The sequence below is a fragment of the Haliotis rufescens genome, unplaced genomic scaffold (assembly GCF_023055435.1).
Source record: "Haliotis rufescens isolate VD_foot unplaced genomic scaffold, xgHalRufe1.0.p SCAF_3, whole genome shotgun sequence".
Classification (NCBI taxonomy): Eukaryota; Metazoa; Mollusca; class Gastropoda; order Lepetellida; family Haliotidae; genus Haliotis; species Haliotis rufescens.
The window spans coordinates 5880581-5899732 of record NW_025964001.1 but is presented as its reverse complement, the minus strand read 5'-3'; the positions used below and the strand labels follow the sequence as shown (position 1 = coordinate 5899732).

Below are 19152 nucleotides of genomic sequence, written 5' to 3'. Positions count from 1 at the left end.
TGGTGCTGTACATTTAAAGGCAGTTATTACACCGGTTTAAAAAAAAGACACTTCTAAGTGTTGTCCGAGAATTTATTCTGCATTGAAAAAAAGTAAATTTATCTGCTTTTTATCGTACACCCATAAAAGTACCGTGCGACGATTTTTTTTTATTTAGAAGCTTTACGGAAACTATGAGCGAAACAAAATACTGCCTAATATCTGAACGACATAACTACATATCAAATGGAGTTACATGCGTATGTATAACCACATTCATTCAATGCCAAAAATAGCATGCTGTAAATGACGAAACCTGAATTTTCTCTATGACGTCAAAAGGCGACAGAGAGGTTACACACGTACCAAGAAAAGGAGGCATAACACCGCTATCCTTAGCACTAGTTATTGTAACTCAGGCCACTTGGTGAGAATTAGCTGTGGGTAATGACAATATATTTTCGTGGTGTTTTGTTCACGAGGAACCAAACTATTCCAACACAATGATTTGATATTTTCAACAGAAATTGTCAAAGTTGCCGTCCTGTGTGACGCCATGACTGACGCAAACATCACGCACAACGACAACGGTATTTATCGGAATTTCTGACTATTTCCGTTGGTTTCAATGAAAAATACAACAACCAATAACAGTACACATAGATTTTCAGAATGGTTCTGATTACTTACATATCACATTTATGTACATACGATCCCTGAATCAACGAAAGTCCCCTCGTAAAATCCCGCGTACTGTTGACATTGAACACGCAATTTTGTAAAAGTCGGTAACAGGCAGTGATGTCATACGTCAACATTGTTGTACATATTTGGTCATTTCTCTCAGGTGAAGGTCCTGGAATGAGAGTGCACACGATCATTGTATCATTAGGTTTACAGTTTCAGTTATGACGTAGATTTTGTATATCTTTTACACACTTTTTCACACAATTAATTTCTCGTTGGATATTTGTCAATGTTCAAAATGGTATCATACGTAAATATAGGCCACAACATGTATAAACGAACCTTTGATAATATCCTATTTGTTTGAACATTGTTTACATAAATATTGATAGGTTTATATAGTGTCGAATACGAAGTTCATATAACCAATGTCCATGAATATACTACTTGAACAAAATGGATAATATTTCTCGTTAAAATATATGCACACATTTCTGAAAGAATTGTCTTGGTCTTGGAATTGATTTTTAAGTCGTTTGATACTCAGAACAGTGATATCTAACGATTCGCCGGGTGCGCGTTAGTCGCCAACAATTTACGAATTATTCCTGTCGTTTTGCATTATATAATCAATGGGTTCATTCTTTGTTCAATATTGTGATCACAGGATAGTAAACTGTTCACTTTATTTCTGCAGGAATTGTAAAATGTATAAAAATAAAACCCATGCCATGTACGTACCCCGTTGGTTCAACCTTATACGATTATCTTATTACGTTTTTTTTCTGACACACATTTTCCTGAGATCGGAAAAGTGAAAGTTGTGCGAGAATTGGGCTCAAGCGGCACTGGATCTACCTCCGGCTATAAAATTACGCAGAGGTGGAGAATATTAAATTTCCTATTTGGTGCTGTACATTTAAAGGCAGTTATTACACCGGTTTTAAAAAAAGACACTTCTAAGTGTTGTCCGAGAATTTATTCTGCATTGAAAAAAAGTAAATTTATCTGCTTTTTATCGTACACCCATAAAAGTACCGTGCGACGATTTTTTTTTATTTAGAAGCTTTACGGAAACTATGAGCGAAACAAAATACTGCCTAATATCTGAACGACATAACTACATATCAAATGGAGTTACATGCGTATGTATAACCACATTCATTCAATGCCAAAAATAGCATGCTGTAAATGACGAAACCTGAATTTTCTCTATGACGTCAAAAGGCGACAGAGAGGTTACACACGTACCAAGAAAAGGAGGCATAACACCGCTATCCTTAGCACTAGTTATTGTAACTCAGGCCACTTGGTGAGAATTAGCTGTGGGTAATGACAATATATTTTCGTGGTGTTTTGTTCACGAGGAACCAAACTATTCCAACACAATGATTTGATATTTTCAACAGAAATTGTCAAAGTTGCCGTCCTGTGTGACGCCATGACTGACGCAAACATCACGCACAACGACAACGGTATTTATCGGAATTTCTGACTATTTCCGTTGGTTTCAATGAAAAATACAACAACCAATAACAGTACACATAGATTTTCAGAATGGTTCTGATTACTTACATATCACATTTATGTACATACGATCCCTGAATCAACGAAAGTCCCCTCGTAAAATCCCGCGTACTGTTGACATTGAACACGCAATTTTGTAAAAGTCGGTAACAGGCAGTGATGTCATACGTCAACATTGTTGTACATATTTGGTCATTTCTCTCAGGTGAAGGTCCTGGAATGAGAGTGCACACGATCATTGTATCATTAGGTTTACAGTTTCAGTTATGACGTAGATTTTGTATATCTTTTACACACTTTTTCACACAATTAATTTCTCGTTGGATATTTGTCAATGTTCAAAATGGTATCATACGTAAATATAGGCCACAACATGTATAAACGAACCTTTGATAATATCCTATTTGTTTGAACATTGTTTACATAAATATTGATAGGTTTATATAGTGTCGAATACGAAGTTCATATAACCAATGTCCATGAATATACTACTTGAACAAAATGGATAATATTTCTCGTTAAAATATATGCACACATTTCTGAAAGAATTGTCTTGGTCTTGGAATTGATTTTTAAGTCGTTTGATACTCAGAACAGTGATATCTAACGATTCGCCGGGTGCGCGTTAGTCGCCAACAATTTACGAATTATTCCTGTCGTTTTGCATTATATAATCAATGGGTTCATTCTTTGTTCAATATTGTGATCACAGGATAGTAAACTGTTCACTTTATTTCTGCAGGAATTGTAAAATGTATAAAAATAAAACCCATGCCATGTACGTACCCCGTTGGTTCAACCTTATACGATTATCTTATTACGTTTTTTTTCTGACACACATTTTCCTGAGATCGGAAAAGTGAAAGTTGTGCGAGAATTGGGCTCAAGCGGCACTGGATCTACCTCCGGCTATAAAATTACGCAGAGGTGGAGAATATTAAATTTCCTATTTGGTGCTGTACATTTAAAGGCAGTTATTACACCGGTTTTAAAAAAAGACACTTCTAAGTGTTGTCCGAGAATTTATTCTGCATTGAAAAAAAGTAAATTTATCTGCTTTTTATCGTACACCCATAAAAGTACCGTGCGACGATTTTTTTTTATTTAGAAGCTTTACGGAAACTATGAGCGAAACAAAATACTGCCTAATATCTGAACGACATAACTACATATCAAATGGAGTTACATGCGTATGTATAACCACATTCATTCAATGCCAAAAATAGCATGCTGTAAATGACGAAACCTGAATTTTCTCTATGACGTCAAAAGGCGACAGAGAGGTTACACACGTACCAAGAAAAGGAGGCATAACACCGCTATCCTTAGCACTAGTTATTGTAACTCAGGCCACTTGGTGAGAATTAGCTGTGGGTAATGACAATATATTTTCGTGGTGTTTTGTTCACGAGGAACCAAACTATTCCAACACAATGATTTGATATTTTCAACAGAAATTGTCAAAGTTGCCGTCCTGTGTGACGCCATGACTGACGCAAACATCACGCACAACGACAACGGTATTTATCGGAATTTCTGACTATTTCCGTTGGTTTCAATGAAAAATACAACAACCAATAACAGTACACATAGATTTTCAGAATGGTTCTGATTACTTACATATCACATTTATGTACATACGATCCCTGAATCAACGAAAGTCCCCTCGTAAAATCCCGCGTACTGTTGACATTGAACACGCAATTTTGTAAAAGTCGGTAACAGGCAGTGATGTCATACGTCAACATTGTTGTACATATTTGGTCATTTCTCTCAGGTGAAGGTCCTTGAATGAGAGTGCACACGATCATTGTATCATTAGGTTTACAATTTCAGTTATGATGTAGATTTTGTATATCTTTTACACACTTTTTCACACAATTAATTTCTCGTTGGATATTTGTCAATGTTCAAAATGGTATCATACGTAAATATAGGCCACAACATGTATAAACGAACCTTTGATAATATCCTATTTGTTTGAACATTGTTTACAATAGTGTCGAATACGAAGTTCATATAACCAATGTCCATGAATATACTACTTGAACAAAATGGATAATATTTCTCGTTAAAATATATGCACACATTTCTGAAAGAATTGTCTTGGTCTTGGAATTGATTTTTAAGTCGTTTGATACTCAGAACAGTGATATCTAACGATTCGCCGGGTGCGCGTTAGTCGCCAACAATTTACGAATTATTCCTGTCGTTTTGCATTATATAATCAATGGGTTCATTCTTTGTTCAATATTGTGATCACAGGATAGTAAACTGTTCACTTTATTTCTGCAGGAATTGTAAAATGTATAAAAATAAAACCCATGCCATGTACGTACCCCGTTGGTTCAACCTTATACGATTATCCTGATAATTCTATACCAATAGAACCTTCCTCGCATCTTTTATTGTGTAATTCTGAGACGAGATGAAGAGAAATAATGACATAATAATAAACAAATATATGTCCAATATTGAATATAATTTTGGTTGTTTTGAATTTTTGATGCCAAACAGGTGCGTGTTTTGACCAATTAAGATACACGATAAACAATCAAATTGTTTACATATTCAAGACATTATTCACTTGGTGGAAGCAGTCATTTCACGTTGTGTCGAAAAGGTGTGAAATTTATTTTTTACACATCGAAATTGTCCATACCATGGACGTTATCAAAGACATAAAACCAGCCATGACGTCAAAAAGAATGGTGTTATGTTATTCCATTACATTTAACGATAAGACAAGTGCTCTATTAATAATGGTGCAACATTAGTCAAATTACATTTACACAATCAGGAGAATGTTGGAATCTAAGGACTAAGTTACAGGTTAGATAGGACCATCCATTTCTCCATTTCCTCTTTTTTATTAAGGGTTTTTTTATAACTAAACGTATACAGACATTTGTGATGGAATAGTTTGGTAAACCGTGAACAAAACACCACGAAAATATATTGTCCTTACTTACAGCTAATTCTCACCAAGTGACCTGAGTTACAATAAACTAGTGCTAAGGATAGCGTAGTTATGCCCCCTTTTCTTTGTACGCGTGTAACCTCTGTCAACTTTTGACGTCATAGAGAAAAATTGTGTTCGTCATTTACGGCATGCTATTTTTGGCATTGAATGTATGTCCATACATGGTGATCTTTGGAAAATGTGCGTCAGAAAAAAACTCGGCATCCAGAGGGTTAATAATCCAACTCACTCACTCACTCACACTGGCCTAAGTTTACTAATTATACCTCTGACATGATGGTTGCAGCATTATGTTTATATGATAACCGTAGTATCAGATCTGCCTTGGTTAGTTTCCACATCACCGTCATATAACGTCAATGGTGCCTGGTTGTCATTGGGTAGCCAATTGTTGAAGGCGTTCGTTCGCCGCGCCGAAGGCCCGGGTTCAATTCTCTACAGATAGATAGATAGATAGATATATCATCTTTATTTCCTCCAAGATAGATAGATAGATAGATAGATATTATTTTTTTCCTCCAATTGAATGAAGATTACAATATGCGATATAATTATGTTACATGTTTAACATGAATTGGGGGTATATTTACACATGTGCATAGACATATAAGTTTTTTAACAGGTATCGCCATTTCCTTATGAAGAGGCTTACATTAATTATTACTTCTTCCCACACATCTCTTTCTAGTTCCATAATACATTCTATGGGACATCCACCAAATAAAAACGCAAGAATATATATATATATATATTTATATATATATATATATATATATATATATATATATATATATATATATATATATATATATATATATATATATATATATATATATCATCTTTCTCCCAGATCTTTACAAAAACATTTACATCCAGGATATCACATATGGTGTTAAAAAGTAGATTTCGGTCATTCATATTGATCGTGCAAGACATAAACACGTGCTTTACAATATCATTTGCAACAGTTTTACAATAGCATTCTCTAGAGACAATTTCACATGATCCATAGAATACAAGCCTTGCAATATTAGTTAAATGGTCATACTTCTCCAAGGCTAGTTTCCAGAGATAGTGTTCATTACTTGATCATATTCTAACATATCTTGACAGACTGAGTCTTGATTTAAGATGGACATAAAATACATCATCTCGATGAGATTTAATGGCATCATTGATGGCCTTGGACGAGCATTTCCTATTAATAAATTGACAGTTATTGACATAGTTACAAGTGTATCACTAAGGTTATAGTTCTGGACAAGTTGTAGCATTTTATATAATGGAGATTTTCTACTCCATACATTGCATGTAAAACTATCTGTACACATAAATTGACCCAGGCGAACTAGAAACATTACTTTAAAAACACAGTTATACTTTGCATTACATAGCTTTCCTAAGAATTAGAGTGCTCTTTTATCTATGTAATACTGTAGTAGCATGATGCCGATAGCATCCAATACGACAATACCGGGAGTGCGCCTCTGTAGTCCCTGAACTTTTTTTTACAAAATTGACGTTGTACAACTTCAAGGATTTCATACTCTTTAAGAGGAAATTTACCCCATACGCTGCATCCATAGAGACCACATGATCAGATTACCCTCCCCCAGATACGTGCTGCAGATATAGGAGTCAGACCACCAAAATACAGCCCATTATTATGCTAAGTGTTGATTACACGTAACTTTTTACATGCAAATTTGTACGTTCAAGTGATGATTTATCTGTAATAAGATATACACCTGCATATTTAATAGATTTCCTTATCGCCAATTGATACATTTGTGGTTTTAACCTTATTGTTTTGGCATCCAAAGTAGAGAACTGCACTCTTGCTTACATTATATACTCACACGCAAAAGAAACGCAAGTGGTTTTAAGCAAATATATAACACACACGGAACCATAAATTGATACGAATTTTAGCATGTAGTAAAGCCTGATGGTGTTATCAATATTTTTGGTTGCATTTTGGAAGCCCTGAGTAAAAACGCAACATAAAAAACGAATCGCCAAAACGCACCATTTCAATGACTATGTGGGTATCATGCACCCATTTCTCGCGAAATCGAAAATGCACGAAGTGTAGTGGGTATAAAACTGTGGCCGATTCTTGGACCTACCACTCCTTGGTCAACAATGCCACGCCTAACTCAAATTCAGAGAAACCAGGCTATCGGACGTTTGGAAGCTGGAGAGTCTGTCCAAGATGTTGCCCGTCATTTCAATGTTAACATAATCACAATTTACCGTCTCCTGCATCGATACAATGCTACACAGACCACAGATGACCTTCCTCGGAGCGGTCGTCCTAGGATCACCACACCTCGACAAGATCGGCAGATTACCCGTCAACACCAGCGACATCCGTTCCTAACTGCAAGTGAAAGTGCTCGACAGACCATAGGAACACATAATCGACACATTAGCCGGGACACTGTGATCCGACGTCTCCGTTCCAACAACCTCAGATGTCGCCGACCAGCACGTCGTCCTGTTCTCCAATCACGGCATCGACAAGCACGACTTCAGTGGGCACAGGGTCATCGCAATTGGCGTCATCGTGAGTGGAGGCGTGTCATCTTCTCTGATGAAAGTCGCTTTTGTGTCTCCCATGCAGATGGAAGAGTCAGAATTTGGCGGCGTCGAGGTGATCGTTTCGCTTAAAGAAACGTTGTGGAAAGGGATCCATGGGGTGGACCAAGCGTCATGATATGGGCAGGGATTGGACTTAATGCGAGACTTGGACCCATGTGCTTTCTGAATGTTGGTCAAGGTCGGGGACACGGCGTCACTGCTCAGCGGTATATCGACCAAGTGATCAGACCCCACGTTGTTCCATTTTTTGCACAACATCAACAACACATTTTCCAGCAGGACAACGCTCGTCCCCATGTTGCCAGAGCTACCATGGCCTTTCTGCAACAACACAACATCCGTGTTCTACCGTGGCCAGCCCTCAGCCCTGATCTGAACCACATCGAACACTTGTGGGATGAGGTTCAAAGGCGTCTGCACAATGTGCGCCCAGTCCCTACAACTATCGATGAACTACGCACAGTTGCTCTGGATGTGTGCAGGAGGATCCCTAGGGCCTTCACAAATCGTCTGATCCACTCAATGTACAGAAGATGTGTGGCAGTGATCAATGCTAATGGTGGTCACACCAGGTATTGACTGACATTTTGGGTATTGACCCGAAACTGTGTAAGCCCTTAACATTTGCAAAAACCAATTATGCCATCTGCCTTTTAATCCATGAAACTGTCTTTAGTCAAATTTTTGTCAATCTTGCCCTATTAGTATTTCTTGTCTTTACTGTTGCAAATAAATAACACGTATACTGCATAGTCGACTTGCGTTTCTTTTGCGTGTGAGTATATTTTAGCTGCCACATATGAGCATAGTTTTGAACGACATCAAGTAGATTTTGCAGGCCTTTATTTGAGATACTCAATAAAGTAGTGTCGTCAGCAAGAAAGATCCCAGGGCATTTACCCCATGGCAGAATTAAGCCAGAATCTGAGTTTTCAAGTTCATATAGAAGGTCATTAATAAATAGCGTGAAAAGCCAGGCGGATATTACTCTACCTTGACCTACTCCTTGATTCACGGGGGATACATCCGACTTAAATCCTTCAAAGCATACAAATGATTTCATAGAGCTGTTGGAGAGTCTTAATATTCTCCATAGTTTATCCGTTATTCCTATATCATACAGTTTAATAAATAATCCATCAAGCCATACCCGATCAAATGCTTTTTCGTTATCTAAGAATGCACAGTATACAGGCGACATCCTTTCATTGTAATATGCAATATTTTCTGTTAACGTAAGTACAGCCGTTTCAGCACCATACTGACGTCTAAATCCAAATTGCAAAGGATGGGAAAATTCTTTGTTATGTTCTACCCACGACTCTATTCTGTTGAGAAGAAGTATTTCAAAAAGTTTGCTTAATACAGGCGTCATTGTTACTCCTCTATAATTGGCAGGGTCATAATTTGGTTTACCATGGCCTTTGTGTATAGGAAGAATTTGACCTATAGAAAATGATTTTGGAATGTATTCAAAGTTAATCATGGCATTGAATAGTAAGGCAATATGATACAGCAGAGATCTACCAGCCTTCTTTATATGCTCATTTACAATACTGAATTTCGAACTTTAAGTCGTTTTACTGCACAATGGATTTCTTCTTTAGTGAATGGACAATGCAGTGCATGTTTTTGTTTGTTTGTGTTTTGTTGTTGTTGTTGTTGTTGTTGTTGTTGTTTTTTTGGGGTGAGAATAGGTGGTGTAGGTGTTTCTATCATTATTGAGTTCATACTTGTTTACTAGTGAAAGCATGTGGTATACGAGTGACATTTTACATTCATCATCTTTTTCTTTAATTGTATCGAGTTGTGCTGCAATATTCTTTTAAAAGCAAAGTTAATGTCACTAGTACATAGTTTTCGAAGGAATAAGAGAGCTCGTTGATCAATGTACGCCAGGAGAGAAATTTAACCCAGACAATCTCTGGTGACGACGGAAGGATTGGATCTTTTTACAAAAATAACGTTGAATAATTTCAAACATTTCGTATTTCTTTGGTGACAGTTTACCCCATACACTACAAGCAAATAATCCACATGGTAGAATTACCCTTTCCCATATACGAACAGCTGGGACAGAATTTACACCACCAAAATATAGTCAATGATTATAATTTATATTGACTGACATTCTGAGTTTTTCACATATGAGATGGGTACGTTCTAAGGTTTTCTTTGATGTATTTAAAAGCAATCCAGCATAAGTTACATTTCCCTTTTAGGAAGTACTTGTGAACCAATGTAGACACATTGACAGACAGATTAGCGAATATTCCCAAACAGTAGAAATGCACTTTTACTGGCATTATATTTCAAATGCCATCTATTAGCATATTTGTATATATCATTCAGTAGACATTGCAGTCCGTCAGAGGAGCTGCTCAACAACGTAGTATCGTTTGCTAATAGGATGCCGGGTGTATTACCCTCATGGAAGACACAAGCCACGCCCTGAATCATCAAGTGAATACAATAAGTCATTAATATACAGAGTAGAAAGCCATGCCGATAAAACGCGACCTTGACCCACACCTTGCTTAACATGAAACACATTTGCGGTAAAACCTCCAATGCTTACACATGACTGCATTGACGTGACGGTGTCCCTTTCCCTGATATAGCTGAAAACAGCGTGAACTAATATAGACACAGTCACTAGTCCTGACTATAATCACTCACTATTTCTGCTAGGGATATTTTTCGAGATCGGTCCTATTCAAATCAGGCCACACACATCATATGGCAATCGCATCACGTCCAAAACGCTGCATGGTATTCAGCTAGTCACCGTGACGGTTGTACTTAATGTGGTTCTGTATCCACATGGACAGTAACAGTCGTTCAGCATAGAAGGATACTCCATGATGGCGGAGACAGACAGTTTGGTGTTCTTCGTGAATGGTATAAAGGTGATATTATATTCCTTAATACTTAATACTTTTACTGCGAATGTTTTGATGATACGTGGTACTTACTTCATTGGATACATTAATTGGTAATACCGGACGAATACTGTTTAGGAGTCTGTATGAAGACAAATAATACACAAATTGTCATGAGAACGTGTCCATGATCAGGTATTCTCATCAAGATTCCATGCCGCAGTTTAACATGGATTTTTCACTTGGACATATTATACTGAATCTGTGCCAACCATTCCTTGTTCTGTACTCTTAATGCCGGGATAACAATTCATAAAAAACAACCCAGTTTGTATTTCGTGTAAAGGAATTGGCCGTCTGCTTTTTGTTTTAAATAATAACTGCTGAAATGGAAAAAATATGTGAGTGAGTGAAAGAAAATGATGTACGCTTTTCATCTGTTACCATGGTTACCGTCTGATTGACCCCACCTGATATGTCGTTCAGACAAATTGCAGTCGGTTTGACCTCCTGTCTGTTACACAAATATTTGATCATACTTTACACGCTTTCCAGAGAAAACGCAAAAGTTTTAACTTTTTGTCCATTACATATCTTACATACGAAAGCAAACAGGCCATGATTTTGTGATGCCTTTATATGTAATCACAACATTTGGTTACATCCTATATCCTTAATTCAAAACGGCAACTCCAAAGAATTGTTAGTCTCGCGTATCCCCCGAAACAGATGACATGGTTCGTAAAAGGCAGATTAGAGGTAAACAGCATGTGAACTCATGTTTACCCATCCGTATCAGTGCTGTTTACCATCTGTGTAATATGTTCCAGATAGAGGAAAGGCAGCCTGATCCAGGTCTCTCGTTGCTGCAGTACCTGCGTCATAAATGTATCCTTGAAGCTTGTCACGAGACGCACTCTTTGCACTGTACAAATGAAGAGTGAGATTAACATTATTTCGTCGACAAAGCGTGAGGTTGAAATCGCCAGCATTAAATTTTCAACTAAGACAAAAGTATAAACTGAGTTTAAGCAAATCAAAAGTATGCCATTCCCCAAGACATGGCTGGTGAAAGCGAAAATAGTAGGCCAATACATTGTGAAGATGGCGTGAAGTCCTGATCCCTAATGTGGACATACGCCATGTGGATTTTACTTTGCTACCATTATAGTTACTGTACAAGAAATGCAAGACATTATAACTTAAAAAAGTAGAGATAATTTATGGATAACTACTTCTATATTTAAAGTAAAGGCGACGTTTCGGTATAGATCCTTATACAATTCATTATTACTTAACTGTACTTGAAGTGCGCCTGACCGGAAGTAAGGGTGGCTGTGCAGAAGGAGGATGTGGCGCGTGTACCGTAATGGTGTCAGAGTATGACCACAAAGCACAGAAGATCAGGTTGACTGATTTATCTTTCTCATTGCGACCTTTCAAATTAACTGAATTTGAATTTTGATTGTATTTTTCACATTTTAATTTCCATAATTAATCTTGTCAATAATTCTTTAAATCTTTCTTTTAGGCATTTTTCGGTCTTTGCTTGCATCCTGCCCGTATGTTATCTCCATGGTCTGGCTGTCACTACAGTAGAGGGTATAGGCAGCACCAAGACCAGGCTACACCCAGTACAGGTAAGTCTGTTCTCTCCATGGTCTGGCTGTCACTACAGACAGTAGAGGGTATAGGCAGCACCAAGACCAGGCTACACCCAGTACAGGTAAGTCCGTTCTCTCCATGGTATGGTTGTCACTACAGTAGAGGGTACAGGCAGCACCAAGACCAGGCTACACCCAGTACAGGTAAGTCTGTTCCCTCCATGGTCTGGCTGTCACTACAGTAGAGGGTATTGGCAGCACCAAGACCAGGCTACACCCAGTACAGGTAAGTCTGTTCTCTCCATGGTCTGGCTGTCACTACAGTAGAGGGTATTGGCAGCACCAAGACCAGGCTACACCCAGTACAGGTAAGTCTGTTCTCTCCATGGTCTGGCTGTCACTACAGCAGAGGGTACAGGCAGCACCAAGACCAGGCTACACCCAGTACAGGTGTCTGGCTGTCACTACAGTAGAGGGCATAGGCAGCCCAAAGACCAGACTACACCCAGTACAGGTAAGTCTGTTCTCTCCATGGTCTGGCTGTCACTACAGTAGAGGGTATAGGCAGAACACAGACCAGGCTACACCCAGTACAGGTTAGTCTGTTCTCTCCATGGTCTATAGGCAGCACAAAGACCATCCGTATCAAACTGCAGGTTCAAGATGTTTATTATCTTAACGTTTTCAGTGATCATTTGCTCTTCTAAAAATATGTTTAATAATTCAGAAAAGGTTAGCGGAGGCGCACGGCTCCCAGTGTGGATTCTGTACCCCTGGTATGGTCATGTCCATGTACGCGCTCCTCAGGAACAACCCTCAGCCTACTGAAGACCAAATTCGCCGATTCCTAGATGGTAAGTCTCTGGCATTTGATAACGGCGAGACCCGTGAAGATCCGGGATAGAATTGGTCTTCAGCAACCCATTCCGTAAAAGGCAACTATGCTTGTCGTAAGAGGCGACTAGTCAGGCACGCTGACTTGGTTGATGCATGGTATCGTATTCCAATTGCATGGATCGATACTCATGATGTCAGTCACTGTATTGTCTGGTCCAGATTCGATTATGTACAGACCGCCGTCATATAGCTGGAATGTTGCTGAGTGCCGCGTTAAACAACAGGAAAACAAACAATGATATCGGCGAATTTATTACCTACCTTAAATGACAACTTGTAATTGTTTGATCAACCTTAAATTGATCTCAATATCCTCCCCTAACGCCCCTTGCAGGAAACCTGTGTCGATGTACTGGCTACAGACCTATACTTGATGGATTTCGGACATTCGCAAAGGTATTTCCATATTATCTAAACGTCAAACACTTTTCAGTCACCAATCCTGACATATCAATCTCAACGATATCCTTGATCATTTTGGTTTTGGTTTCAATGGTCATGACGGAATATACGACTATCTATATCACATTTTCATCATATCTTAACCAAAATATACTGTAGTATAAAGTATTGTAAGCGTGATAAATGAATAATTATAATTTATTGACACGTGTTAACATGGAACACTCAATTACAGGGTAATTGTGGCCTGGGAATGGATTGCTGTCGTAATAACACAAGTGCCAAAGATGAGGTATGGTCACAGACATCATCCTTGGTAAAACACCTTGAAGTAAGAGAGTTATTATTCACAAATATATACACTGAGATTACTACGATGGACTGCACTGTATCTGTATCATATATGATGATGATGTAATATATCTACGGCATTGTGTTGATATTCCAGCCTAAGGATGTCTCCAGCATGACGTATTATTCGCCATACGATCCGACACAAGAACCCATCTTTCCTCCAGAGCTAAAGGTGGGCGATACAGTAAACTACGTTTATAACGAACACGCTTATAACGAACTTACCGATGTACGAACTTATTTTTTAGTCCCGCGATTTGTTGTATATATGCTGTATATATGCTTTTTCCAAACTACGGTTATTACGAACTAAAATTAGTGGTCCCTTTGAGTTCGTTATAACCGTAGTTTACTATATGTGCAATTTGAATGCAGCTTTAAATGTTTTTCTGTTCAGTTTCTTCTTCTTATTTGTTATGTTCTGAAGCGTCGAAAGAATCAATCTCATCAAAGTACTCCATCAGTGGGAGTTTCGTCGATCATCGCATAAATCGAGAATTATCACGGAGGATACCTGTCCACCTCACCGTCACATGTTGTTTTTAAGTGACAAGACTGTTGAAATCCTTTTCTTTCATTTACCAGAACAAGTGGACATTTTACCAAGAGAAATCAGTCGTGTTCAAATGTGGCAATTGCACGTGGTACAGACCATCCACCCTGGCTGAGGTACTTGACCTGAAGTGTCGACATCCTGAAGCAAAGATTGTTCTGGGGAATACAGAGATATGTGAGTGTTAATCACTTCATGCCGCTACAGTAATTTCGGTGCAAACATCAACAAGTGGAGTGTCAATAGGGACCATTACAGTACTGGTGTTCGCTGAGCTTCATTAAGGGTTTTAACAGAGATGGATATTGACAAAATCAAACTGAATTAATCTCACTGCCCACAATAATAAGAAGATGACGCCTATACTTTTCCGAAAAGTCGACCTGGTAACAATAGTGCAAGAAAGTACAAATAATTGTTTCCTGTTTCTATTTTTTTACGGACATATTGATAAATCTTTCATCTGTAAACAAAACAACATAATGTCTGTATGACAGAGTGCTTGTGCATTCAGCCATGTGCTTTTACGTTTTTTTATCACGGCGGGGGACACCAGAAATGGAATTTACACATTGTACCCATGTCGGAAACGAACCCGGGTCTTCGACGTGACGAGCGAACGCTTTAACCATTAGGCTACCCGACAGCCCCTGTAGACCTAGAGCACAGCAAGCGACATCGATGAGGGGCTTACCCTTTAAGTAAACACTTCTGATGTGATGAGTGAACGTTTCGCCAACCATCACGAAATCCTTACCCATACATTCACTTCTTCTAAACAGAATACAATGAAATACACGTACGCTAACCGGGAATGTAACATACAAACCTCGTGCATTCATATTATTCATGTACGTGTATGTGATCAATTATGTCTACACATTCATGACATAACAAAACATAAAATATATGTGTGATATATATTTATTGTTATCGGAGTATAAATTCAACTGACTCTAATCCACATCAACTGACACCATTACAGCAGTTGAGACTCACTGCAAGGGTCGGACATACCATGTGTTGATCGAGGCCACCAGCGTCCCGGAACTCAGGCAGATTTCAAGGTCACCGTCAGGGATAACGTTCGGCTCGGCCGTCACTATCACCAACGTTATTGATACATTGCAAACTGTTGTCAGTGACACGCCAGGTAAGCAGTTAAGTTAATATGAGTTGAAACGAAAGACATGTTAATGTTAAAAGCACACTACAGCATTATAATGATTCGTAATTGATACAAATTTCTCCTCAGAGTATGAAACACGGGTGTTCCGTGGTTTTCTGGACGTTCTGCGATGGTTCGGCAACACACAGGTCAGGAATATTTCAGTGAGTGAGACGCAGCAGACCAACAATCACAATGAGATATTGGTTCAGTTGGGATGCAGATGGCAAAGTGTTCAAGAGTGGCATAATTCGCTGTCCGGATCGGGGGAGTTGTGTCCCTTAGATGGGTCAGGATTTGCTTGCATATGGTTTCAAAGAATTTTATTCTCTACGACCCGTTATACATATGGCTACGTTTAGCTAGCATACCGCGGAAAGATACCAATCGGGGTGTTTAACCCCACTTGCCATACAATGAAGATAGATTATAAAAACGCATTGATATTTATGTTTTAAATCAAAAACTTCTAACATATCCAAGTGCTATGAAATATTCCACCTGGAAAATATGTCCCCCAAAATCCCCTTTGATCTTAGCAAAGTGATGACTCAGCGTTCTATGATCAGGAATGTTTCATAACTTGACAGAGTATCGGTGGCAACATTATTGCGTCCAGTCCATTGTCTGACCTCCTCCCGATGCTTATGGCTGCCGGCGCCACCATCAGCGTGGCGAAGAAAGGTATTGCACATGTATTTACGTGTACAAATATATATTATATGTTATAAAGGTGTGTTTGCATCTATCTGTTTGTGTCCGTGTGTGTGTGTCTGTATGTGTTTGTGTGTGTGTGTCTATGTGTGCGTGTGTCTGTGTGTGTGCGTGTGCCTGTGTGTCTGTCTGTGTCTGTGTGTGTGCCTGTGTGTGTGTGTGTGTGTCTTTGTTAGTGTCTGTGTGTCTGTGTGTGTTTGTGTCTGCGTGTGTGTGTGTGTGTGTGTGTCTATGTGTGCGTGTGTCTGTGTGTGTGCGTGTGCCTGTGTGTCTGTCTGTGTGTGTGTCTGTGTGTGTGCGTGTGTGTGTGCGTGTGTGTGTGTGTGTGCGTGTGCCTGTGTGTCTGTCTGTGTCTGTGTCTGTGTCTGTGTGTGTGTGTCTATGTGTGTGTGTGTGTGTGTATGTGTGTGTGTGTGTGTGTGCGTGTGCCTGTGTGTGTGTGTGTGTGTGTGTGTGTGTGTGTGTGTGTGTGTGTGTGTGTGTGTGTGTGTGTGTGTGTGTGTGTGTGTGTGTGTGTGTGTGTGTGTGTGTTAGGATGCAGATGTAGTTCAGTCAATTTTCTCTGGTTTCAATATTTCTAGGCTCCGCTATTAGGCACTTCACGATTGACTCCAGCTTCCATGTCAAGTACAGGTCAACGTGTCTGGACTCCGATGATGTCCTGATGTCTGTAACAATCCCTGCATCAAACAAGGTTGGTGACTGCCGAGTTCCGACCCGTGAAGATCCGGGGTAGAATTGGTCTTAAGCTGCACTAACTTACCGTAAAAGGCGACTATGCTTGTCATATGAGGCGAGTAACGGGATCAGTAATTAATGTATGTCATCGTATCCCAATTGCGTTGATCGATGCTCATGATGTCAATTACTGGATTGTCTAATCAAGACGCGATTAATTACAGACCGCCGTCAGTGAGTGAGTTAGTGAGTGAGTGAGTGAGTTGGGTTTAACGCCCCTTTAACAGTATTCCAGTTATATCGCGACGTGTCAGCTTAATGTGGGAGGAAAGCCCAAAGTGATGCAGGTCTCAAACGTTTACCACTTCGGTGAAACCCACGAGCACGGGTATGGTGCTGACAAACCTAGAAACATAATCGGGGCGAACCGGGATTCGAACCCACAATCATAGGTTTCTGGCGTGCCCTAGGGACGCAAAACCCAGCAATTTGACACGTAGTTTAACCAAGAATGTGTCCCTTAACGTGCCAGAAACTAAAAAGAAACAAATGTGAGAAAGAAAAAGAATGCAAGGTGTCAGCCATTTGACCATAAATGAATTCTTTTCCATCAATAACTCAAAAGTTTCGTTTCGGTATTCATCAAGTCTAGAATTTATGCGGTGGGCCAAACAGAGTCCTACTTTGTTCATTTGATTTATCATAGGCCTCAGATCAGCGATGGGTCCAATGGAAACATATCGAGTAATGAGAGTTCGAGACAAGCGGAATGACGATATAAGACCGTGGTGTCCACAAGGTTTAGACAGTGGCATTTACGTAACATCATCTCCAACGACCTTATTTGGAGTTAATTGACTTCGTTCAGTAAATGATAGCCAAGGTGACACCCGTATAATAATCATAGCCAAGTTGATACCCGTATAATAACCATAGGTAAGGTGACACCCATATAATAACCATAGCCAAGGTAACACCCGTGTTATAACAACAGCCAAGGTGACACCCGTATAATAACCATAGCCAAGGTGACACCCGTATAATAACCATAGCCAAGGTGACACCCATATAATAACCATAGCCAAGATGATACCCGTATAATAACCATAGCCAAGGTGACACCCGTATAATAACCATAGCCAAGGTAACACCCGTGTTAGAACCATATCCAAGGTGACACCCGTATAATAACCATAGCCAAGGTGACACCCGTATAATAACCATAGCCAAGGTGACACCCATATAATAACCATAGCCAAGGTGATACCCATATAATAACCATAGCCAAGGTGACACCCGTATAATAACCATAACCAAGGTGAAACCCGTATAATAAACATAACCAAGGTGATACCCATATAATAACCATAGCCAAGGTGACACCCGTATAAAAACCATAGCCAAGGTGACACCTGTAAAAATACCAAAACCAAGGTGACACCCATATAATAACTATAACCAAGGTAACACCCGTATAATAACCATAGCCAAGGTGATACCCGTATAATAACCATAGCCAAGGTGACACCCGTATAATAAGCATAGCCAAGGTGACACCCGTATAATAACCATAACCAAGGTGATACCCGTATAATAACCATAGCCAAGGTGACACCCATATAATAACCATAGCCAAGGTAACACCCGTATAATAACCATAACCAAGGTGATACCCGTATAATAACCATAGCCAAGGTAACACCCGTATAATAACCATAGCCAAGGTGACACCCGTATAATAACCATAACCAAGGTGACACCCATATAATAACCATAGCCAAGGTAACACCCGTATAATAACCATAGCCAAGGTGATACCCGTATAATAACCATAGCCAAGGTGACACCCGTATAATAAGCATAGCCAAGGTGACACCCGTATAATAACCATAACCAAGGTGATACCCGTATAATAACCATAGCCAAGGTGACACCCATATAATAACCATAGCCAAGGTAACACCCGTATAATAACCATAACCAAGGTGATACCCGTATAATAACCATAGCCAAGGTAACGCCGTATAATAACCATAGCCAAGGTAACACCCGTATAATAACCATAGCCAAGGTGACACCCGTATAATAACCATAACCAAGGTGACACCCATATAATAACC

The 19152-nt window shown here is 39.2% G+C and overlaps 1 protein-coding gene across 1 annotated transcript in view; it reads left to right on the top strand.

Annotated features, from left to right (window-relative positions):
- Positions 1–10644: 10644 nt before the first annotated feature.
- LOC125384321 (xanthine dehydrogenase/oxidase-like) overlaps positions 10645–19152 on the top strand; it is a 28219-nt gene continuing 19711 nt past the window's right edge. The window contains exons 1-12 of the mRNA XM_048403299.1: positions 10645–10689; positions 11493–11550; positions 11973–12069; positions 12194–12302; positions 12994–13120; positions 13498–13559; positions 14014–14091; positions 14505–14649; positions 15458–15625; positions 15728–15789; positions 16231–16324; positions 16936–17048. Coding sequence (XP_048259256.1) covers positions 10645–10689; positions 11493–11550; positions 11973–12069; positions 12194–12302; positions 12994–13120; positions 13498–13559; positions 14014–14091; positions 14505–14649; positions 15458–15625; positions 15728–15789; positions 16231–16324; positions 16936–17048 — 1158 coding nt within the window. The remainder of the gene's footprint in view (positions 10690–11492; positions 11551–11972; positions 12070–12193; positions 12303–12993; positions 13121–13497; positions 13560–14013; positions 14092–14504; positions 14650–15457; positions 15626–15727; positions 15790–16230; positions 16325–16935; positions 17049–19152) is intronic.